Consider the following 10075-nt stretch of genomic DNA (forward strand, 5'->3'; position numbering starts at 1 on the left):
TTTTGTGGTAGTTTGTTCCAATGGCTGGCTGCCAGATGGGAAAAGGCTTTACCACCCATCTTTACCTTGTGTATTCTATGAGAGCACAGAAAGTTGACATTACCAGATCTTAGTTTTCGCACAGGCTGATACCAACTAATTTTGTTCCTGAAATACGCCGGGCCCCTACCTTGTAATGAGCTAAAAGCTATACAGGGCATCTTAAAGATGGCTCGCTTCTTAATCTGGAGCCAATGTAACTGATTCAGCAGGGGAGCATAAGGCTTTCGTGCCGGTTTGTTAAGGGCAAGCCGGGCTGCTGTATTCTGCACCACCTGGAGCCTTGATAGAAGATCCTCCCTTGCCCCCAACAGCAACGAATTACCGTAGTCCAGCTGACTCACCAGGAGTGACTGGGTAAGGATTTTTCTCGCTGACAAGGGGAACCCAGGGAAAACCTTCCTAAGCATCCTCATGGTGCCAAAACAGGCCCCGGCCACAGTCGACCTGCTCCTCCATAGACAGATTGTCATCTATTCTTACACCTAGATTCTTGGCCCAGCTCCTGGGATGGGGGGCTTCGCCCAGCTCAGAGGGCCACCATTCCAGAGACCAGATAGTTTTGGCCTTCCCAAACAGTAGAATCTCTGTTTTTGAGGAATTAAGTTGTAGGAAATTTCTCCTCATCCAACTGGCGATGCTAGACATGCAGCTCCTAAATTTTAGTTGAGTTGCCATAGTGTCCTCCTCAATGGGGACGATTAGTTGCGTATCATCTGCGTAAGAGATGGTCGCAAAGCCATAGCCTCTGATGATATCGGCCAGAGGGGTCATGTATGCATTGAACAGGATGGGACTCAGGACAGACCCTTGCGGGACCCCCCTGTCCAACTCTGTGATTTGCGATACAAAGGTGTCTAACTGGATGCTCTGTGTGCGGCCCGATAGGAAACTTTCTATCCACCTAAGGGCCCTACCCTTCACCCCAATCCCCCCTAATCTGTCCAGCAGCTGCTTGTGCGAGATGGTATCAAATGCTGCTGACAGATCAAGGAGGACTATGATCACTGGGGTTCCTCTATCCAGAGTCATCCTTATGGTATCCGTCACCTCCAGCAGTGCGGTTTCCGTGCTATGTGATACACGGAAGCCGGACTGCAAGGGATCCAGGAGTTTGTTTTGTTCCAGATTGAGGAATAGTTGTTGGTTCACTAGGGTTTCCAGGATCTTTGAGCAGCAGGGGAGAAGCGAGATTGGTCTGTAATTCTGCAACTCATTTAGGTCCGCTGGTGCTTTTTTTAGCAGTGGCTTTACACGTGCCATTTTCCACTTATTCAGTAAGATGACCGTCTCCAAAGAAATATTATACATGATATATATATATATATATATATATATATATATATATATATATATATATATATATATATATATATATGTATATATATATATACTATATATTGCCTATTCAGTTTAGAACGGCTGTAACCTAACACAAACACCAATAGAGTTTCCCCTCTTTTACAATTGGGAATTTGTTAATTCTGCTGACTCTCTGTGGTAATGACAAACTATCTTTAAGCTTTGTGTGCCCTGGCCTGAGGTAGATGACATATAAAGCAGTTGACATCCAAGTACCCAGTGTCCTTTAAAACTCTCACAGAGCTATCCACAATGTCATGCAAAGTCAGATTGATTTGACTGGCTGAGCTTGTGAATAAATTAATTTCAAATTCATTGTGTTGAAAAAAATATTTCATTTACTATAATAAAAACATACAGATTAGAATTCAGGATGACCTTAACAACAATAACAGTTTTAATAAATAAATAATCACCAACAATCCGGGCAATTAACATTAAAATATACAAATAAGTAGTAAGCACATGATTCCACAAATAGATTATTCTATTATATCATGCTTTTAATTGTAGCTGAAGTAAGTAAAGTCCAAACATTTGGACAATTTACCAATAAATTGATTGGCTTATGATTGTCTTTTGAGCACTGTATCTTCCATATCCCCTCAAGCTGCCAATCGGAATCAGTTTTGATATATTAATCTACATTTATATATGATTGCAAATGTTGAGGTCCTACTGTCTGCTATTACTCATGAGGGTTTTCAATCAAGACCCTCCACTCGGACTGAGGAATCTTCTTGAGATTTGTTAGTGGAGGAAGGTTATTTTCTGGAATGATCTTGTCCGCAGCCACAATGCTTAATCTGGTTTTAAAACTGATAGGTTATCTGAGTTGCAATAATATTTGTTGTTTTAGTGGGTTATCTTCAGTGGCAAAAAAATTCACAGACAAAATTTAGAATAGCCCTTGCATGATTTTGGTCTTCCCCACGTTCACTTTTAGACCATCATCTAGGCTGTCATTTTGTAGATGTAATAGTTTAGATTTGAGTCCTGCAGGAGTTTTTAAAAAGCTGACAGTATCATCTGTGTAAGTCAAATATGTGATAGACATATGTGCAAGTTACTGAGAAAGACCATTTGTATTATCAAGATATTAGTTTATATATGATATACATAAGTAAAAAAAATAGGAGGGCAGCTAAAATGCATCATGCATAACCAATTGTATGTTATCATTTTCAGTGAGGGGGACCTCCCAATGAGCTGCCTTGTAAGCCAGGTTCCCTCATGTAGGGATATCAAAAATTGAAATAATGAGTGTTCAATTGCCAATTTTACTAATTTATTCAGTAAATTCCTGTGGTTTAATGTACTATCCACAAATTAAGTAATTGCATCAATATTGTCTGGTGTACATCATCTAGGCCAGAATCCAGATTTATTGAGAGGGAGTAAGTTCTGATTTTCAGTGAGGCATGCAGATTGTTCATTAGAAATTTTCCAAAAAGCTTTCCCTCCACGTTGAGGAGGGCAATGAGATGATAGTTTTTGGGATCACCAGCTCGCCCTTCTTTGTATAGCAGACATATTAATGCCCCTTCGCATGAGTGAGGAGCATGGCTGATTTCAGAACTAATAAGAATACATTTAGTAGCAATGTACTCAGAAGATCCGTATCTGATTTTAAGACCGATTGGTCGACCATTATGGCATGAAGACTGTTAGTATATGTTTTCGACTTCTCATCTGGTATGTAATGATCAGTTGCATTTCTGTAGGTTGTCCAACTATTGACCAAGATAGCTTCCCATTCACACTATAGATGCCTCCAGGTGGTTTCTTAATTGTTTATTTGTATTTGTCTTATTTTCCTTCCACAGCATTTTTTCTTCTCCTTAATTTCTATTGCCCGAACTTGACCTCTCAGGGTTTTAGGAGAGCTCTAAATTGTCTACAATTCACTTTTGAATCTTTGGAGTTAGAATAACAGTGAACCTATCTTTAACTGTTAAGGTAATAGACAAAGATCTGGAGTTTACATTAAACACACAGGGGCATATTACCAACAACTAGCGATAATTTTTGTCTCTAACTTGTTTAGAGACAAAAATTATCGCCGCACATCGGCGATTTTTATCGCAGATAAACCTTGCTATTAACAAGGTTTATCGCAAATGCGATAAAAAACGGCCGAAATGCATGAATATCGCTGAAAAGTCAGCGATATTCATGCATTATCGAGCAAATGCTCTTAGCCATGTTATCCACCTCCCATTGGATAACATGGCTAAGAACTGCTCAGGGCAGGTGTTAGCTTTTGGAGATATTCCCGCTTCGCGCGAATATCTCCAAAAGTTGGTAATAGGAGATAGCGATGTTAGCGACTGTTTTCAGTCTCTAACATCTTGGCACGCCCACTTTGCATCTCATTAGTGATAAATATCACTGACATGCAAAGTGGGGCCCAAGATGGTCGCTATCTCCTACTAGCTGTCGCTAACTGGTGTTAGCGACAGCTTGGTAATAGGGAGATAATTTTATCTCCGCTTTCTTGGCTTTTAAAGCCAAAAAAGCGGAGATAAACCCCCTTGATAATATGCCCCACAATTTCTAAAATGTAAATATTATATTCGATACTCAAGCTAAGCCAGCACTTGTCTTGCAACTTGTGAATTTTACCCCCTTTTTCAAGACAAGAACCATGGCTTTAGCGCAATAGAAAAATACTTTAAGGATCTCATTATGAGGTTTGATATGTGGCACAGTAACTGCACTTCATCAAATGGTTCCGAAATTACTGATAAAGCTGTTATTCAAACCAATACTACATCTGCTAGTATTGTATTATTCACCATCTGCGAGGATAGGTAATGCTTTCGCCAGTATTGCATATCCCTCTTCAGCCAGTATTACTTTTCTACTATCAAACAGTATTGACAATACTTAACCCAGTATTGTTCATCCCCCATCAGCCAGTATTGCTCCCCCCACATCAATAATCTCCAGGAAACAAAAAACACCAAATAAAACACTAGTGCAGATCCTACAGAAGCCATCATAGCTTATATAAGCAAATTGGAGCACTTTATAAATTCCCAAAACTGGAACACAACATAACAGAAATTAAAACTCTCTCTAAGGGTATACACAGGGTCTAATTTACAAACCTATTTGAATATGTAAGTGCACTTTAAACATAAAAGCAGCAATTTTATGTGTACAGTCATGTTTGTAATTCACAAACTGGTTTCATAGGTATAAAAAATGTATGCACACATACTTTTCCAAGTGAGTAAATCTAGAATGAGTTGTAGAAATGCAGAGTGGGAAACCCTTAAAAGACTGGGAGCATTCACAATGTACTCCATTGTGGCAATTCACAAAGGTCATTGATTTTCAAAAGCAGCAGTAAATACATTTCAGGATGGGAATAGGCAGTAATGGCTGATGTGTCGGTGGAGTGGCAGGCGGGTGTGGGGGGGGGGTTATGGATAATAATGAAGACATTTTTTTTTAAAATAGGGAAAAAAGAACATACTTACCTGCTGCCCACACTATTCTGCTCTGTGCCCTCTCTGCAGCACAGGCTCCCAGACTACCCTGTGGCCAATCCTGATGCTGCTCTCATGCTTGAAAGCAGTGTCAGGATTGCACTGAGCAGCGTACATTTGCACTACCATTGAGACTGGTAGCCTGTGCTTTGTTGTCTCCAACCTGGCATCGCAGCTGGTTTCGAGACAGCTCAGTGCGCTTTGCCGGTTTCGTCTGCCTGAGATGCCCAGCAAAACCATTATGCATTGATCACAGTCCCCACCACTCCCTCTCTTTACTGCCCTTGCTATGGCCCCAACCCCAAGACTCGCCCACCCTTAGAATCAGAAAAATAAACGATGATAAGCCTATTTTATTTTTCAAGTTTTGAGACAGGTGGGCCAAGCTTCTCCGTCATAGCAGAGAAGCTGAAACTGGGAATAAGAAGAGGGGAATATGGCAGAAAATGGCAGGGGCGTAGCTAAAAGGGCTTCTCACAGGTGAAAAATATTTTCCCAAAAGACAAAAACAAATGTGTGCAACTGTATACTGTACATATGAAAAGGATACAGAACTTCCTTCTCATGTTCGTATACAAGAAATCACATATATCTTCTATCATTATTTACATGAACCTCAGTCTGTCAAGACAAGAAGTTGCATGTGTATTCCTAATAAACTTAGTGAATTCCCAAACAATCACAAGTTTCCACCAATCTTAACGTCAATAATTTTTGTTTAACAACTCTTGCACCTTTAGTAGTTTAAGTAGAATTAATAATATTCTTCCAATGGAGATATATTTACAGGAAACTCTATTACCCTTAGTTTCTAGATAAATCAAAATTTACAAATAGCAGAGACATTTTTGGTGTTACAAAAAGTGGAAAATAGTTGCTCTACTTTAAACGATGTAATCTCTTTATGGGAGTATGAAATTTTAAAAAAACTTGAAAACAAAAAAGCTAAACTTTTCATGTAATTTAAGTGATAACATACACTACAAGTAGATCTGTGATAATTGTATTTTCTTACATGCTGTTCCCTTACAAAATCAGGGCCAGTGCTGCATTAAGGCAAATTGGGTCAGCTGCCTTAGTGTGCCACTACCAGATGCCATATGAGAATACTAATTTATACAAAGAGGCATCCAAATTGAATTTTTGCTACAAGAAAGGGAGCCCAAAAATATGAAAATATCATTTTGACTAAGGATCTGAAAATCCTTGCTCTGAAACTGCTGAAATATACAGAAATTGTGGTGGCTCAAATGAGACGGATATCCTTGTTTTTCATAGGTTCAGTATTGTGTATGTTTTCGCTTCACTGATCACCAGGGAAATGTGTTGATTGTGTGTGTTGTGCATGTGTAATGTAGATTCTTCTGTTTGTTAAATAACTGTGCTTAATATGAAACAGATTTTGATTATATTTTAGTGAACCAAACACCGACCATCTCTCCATCTTTTTCTCTTTCTTTTCTCACTAGGGAAAAGAAAGTGAAGGAACATCCGGAGTTCAAAAAGACCAATATGGACAAAAGCAAGACCAAGCACAAGACAAACCACAGGACAAAGGCTATGGCCAGCAGCAAGGACAAGGAATCAGTCCTGGAAAGGGAAAAGAACAAGAAGCAGGCCAAGGCCATGGCCAGGAGTACGGGAAACAAGGAGCTCAAGGGACAGGCTTCGGAGTAGCACAGGGAAAAGGTGAAGCACAGGACCAAGGAAAAGGCCAGGGATATGGTCAGGGAAAAGACCAGCCAAAAGACCAGGGATGTGGTCATGGAAAAGATTTTGGAAAAGACCAGGGGAAGGACCAAGGAAAAGACCAAGGAAAAGGTCAGGGAAAAGATCAGGGAAAAGACCAGGGAAATGGCCAGGAATATGGTCAGGGAAAAGCTGAAGAAAAAGAAGAAGGAAGTGGCAAAGCACAAGACCAGTGGCAAGGCTATAGAGAAAAACTAGAAAAGGATCAAGCAGAGGAAAAGCAAAAGGGTCAAGAATATGGAAAACAAGTACAGGGTCATGAAGAGAGTCAAGGACAGAGATATGATGGGAAGTGCCAGGGAAAAGACAAGGAACAAAAGCAGGGAAAGTAGCTCAGGCAGTTTGTATTAAGGGAACCGACATTGAATACTTCATATAAAAGCCTTTGTCTATTAAGGCATGTTGTACAGCATCTGCATTCAACCAACATCTCTTCAATCAAAGAGCCTTAAAACTATGCACTCAAGCTCTATCGTGATATTAGGATTTGACATTTTTAAAATGGATACAGTTGCAGTGAATACTAAAATAAATGTATAAATCAATTTTCACTTGGTCAGTGCATTCCGTTCAAAAAATACATTTTCATTGATTTGTGAAACCACTCTTTCTACAATTATGTAGAACACTAGAGAAACAAATTGCATTGTCAGCTCCTGGATCATATTGCACACCATTGAGAGATATTGCATTTCAAAATGGACTTAACTCCCTTTCACTAGTCCAGAGAACTAAGACTAATCAAAATCACATCCACACTGATGATTTCTATCCACACACTCGTTGCGTTTGATATATTGGGAAAGCAGTACTTTGAACTTCAGAGATTTCGCTATATGCTTAAATGCGATGGTCATGGTGGGCTTCTTTCTGTGTCTTTAGGTAGCCCCCTTAATTTCTACACACAACTCTATATGTCTGGTGTAATATGAATATATTACACCAGACATAGACCAGGAAGCTGGTGATAAGCAGTGAAGAATGTAGCAGGATACAAATAGCAGATCTAAGGAAAGAAATGCTGAAATGCAAAGAACATATCAAAAAGGGGGAAGAGAGAAAGGATAAGGGTGGAAGACACCCATCCACCTAGTGTATTTCTCACTATGTTTCTTCGTTTTGAACCTATATAATATTGGCATCTAGTGTGGACAGAGGTTCACTAAACAACTCCCAAACATGCATTATTTGCTTTTTTATCTAAGTGCCTTGCTCTTGAAATGTAACCCCTGGTATTGTAACATTAGTTTGACTGTTTCACAGAGCCTCATGCTTCAATTGGAAATTAGTAAGATATCAAAAAGATATCAATAGCTTACTTTGTAAGGCAGCGTTAAACAAACAGGTCACCCTGTATGTTCCCTTTAGGTCAGTTAGAAATTGTGGAGTATGATACATGTTTCCATACTTCATAATATGTGTCATCCATCTTAAAGTGCTTTCTTGAACCCTGTCAGTTGTGTTGCATTACTCCTGTTTCAGTAGGTTAAAAATAAATAAATAACAATCTCATATTAACATCTGCAATAAGTCATTAGTTTATTGACTTTGTTTTGGCACTTCTGACCGAAGGTTTTCACATCTGTTCAAGACTCCTAGCAACACTGCCCATATTGTCCAGAAACTTGGAATTTAATGGGAAGACTCACAATGCCCAGGAGGAAGGAATGAAAAGGCGTGCTAGTGAAAACCTGTGCCATTATCTTTTCAAGGAGGGATTTATTCCAGACTCTATCTCCACTACTCTGTGGAGCATCATGTGGAAAAGCCACCAGAAGCTGAAATGCCTTTAAAGTAGACTCCTCTGAACAGGTTAGTGGTAGTTGGACCTGGATGGTAGAAGAGTTTCTCATGGAAGCCTGAAGCCATGCAAGATATTTATTTGGAAAGAGTTCTAAGAGACTCATTGTAACACTGTACATACTTTTGAAACAGGAACCACATCACACTGTAGTTAAAAGGGGAAAATAGACCAAAGGAACTTGTTAGTGCTTGCACTGAGATAACCTAACAATAATAAACTAATCCTTCTTATAAAAAGCCATGCCATCAGGCCTACTGGCACTTCAGAACTAGTCAGTTAGAAGCGGGAGAAAGACATTGACACCTGACAGATAGAAGCAACCCTGCCTGTTGGAGGAACACTGGAAGGATTAGTCCTCCTCTGCTTGAGTTACTCTTATCCTGGGATTTGACTCTCTGTGAGTCTTAACCTGACCCACAGAGAGGTTCGGCCAAAACCGTGTGGGGCAGCGACCTCCTTGCTGGAAGTACTTGCTTTTAGAGTGCCTGAAGTCCAGGAACTCCAGGAAGTTCAAGATCAGAAGAGGCTGCTGCCTGTTCAGATAATCACAGTTAACTAGAGCACATGTAGAACAAAGTGCATCAGCTTTGGGGAGCCTCTTTCAACTTATTCAAAGTGGACTTGGACAGCCACAGTCAATTTCAAAATATCTGCAGGAAATATGTGTTGTGCAAGATGCCATGACGATTTTAAAACTACTACTACTACAAGAGAGCAGCTTACACATCTGAAAGCTTGCAGGACCATCAGTTTTTAGAGGTAGTCTGCAGCATATAGGTTACCTCATTTCATCTAATTTTGAATGCTGTCTTTGAGCACCTTCAGTGTTAGGGCCCATGCTGCTTGTGAAATTATGGTTTGTTTTGTTACCTTGTACCAACCTATCCATTATTCACAAATAATATTTAAAAAAATGTAAGATGGAGGTCAAAACCTGCGCCACATTATGCCAGAGAACTGTGCTGGCCATTCTATACTTCCTCCTTTCAAAGCTGTGGTATTTCAATTACACACATTTCGTTGATGGAGTTGAGAAGAGTGACTTAAGTAGGTGACAGTGGATGTGTACGTCACAGAAAAGACAACACAGTAATTCAAAAAATACAGTCAACTGAAGAGGTCTGCAATTAATGTTGGAAATGTTGAGTAAATAAAATCAGACACAATAGTAGCCAGTGGGCCAGGTGTCCAGGAAGCAAGTTGAGGTGGTAGTGTAGGCTCACGACACACTCGTTCATTATCCCAGACACATAATGAAAGTTATCATGGTGCAGATCATTCAGAGATGCTTCAAGACTGGTCTTAGTCCACAGGGCTGCAGGTTTATATGGCTTCTGGACAGCCTTTCACATGAAATTATCTACCATGTACCATTCAGGTCTCCATCAGCTGGGCCTACATCTAGTCTGCAAGATCTGTGAATGCTTATCTCTAATATGGGCTACCCAGCAACTCCCAAGCAGGCCATAGCCAAGGATCTAGGATTCTGCACATCCTTAGTGGGAGAGCAACTTTAAATTCTAAATTAACACCTCTAATCAATTGGTGCTCCAAAGCTTCTTCTGTCATGACAGACACTAATGATAATAATAGAGGTTGGCATATGGTTTGCATTTATATAAGA

At 39.9% G+C, this 10075-nt stretch overlaps 1 protein-coding gene across 1 annotated transcript; it reads left to right on the plus strand.

Annotated features, from left to right (window-relative positions):
* The first annotated feature begins 1003 nt into the window (after positions 1–1003).
* On the plus strand, positions 1004–6995 carry LOC147689889 (uncharacterized). The gene is made up of 2 exons (XM_086939449.1): positions 1004–1078; positions 6368–6995. Exons 1-2 carry the CDS (start codon positions 1004–1006, stop codon positions 6977–6979), a joined length of 687 nt encoding a protein of 228 aa, XP_086795575.1. The 3' UTR covers positions 6980–6995.
* The last annotated feature ends 3080 nt before the right edge of the window (positions 6996–10075 follow it).

Source organism: Lissotriton vulgaris, chromosome 9, assembly GCF_964263255.1.
Source record: "Lissotriton vulgaris chromosome 9, aLisVul1.2, whole genome shotgun sequence".
Lineage (NCBI taxonomy): Eukaryota > Metazoa > Chordata > Amphibia > Caudata > Salamandridae > Lissotriton > Lissotriton vulgaris.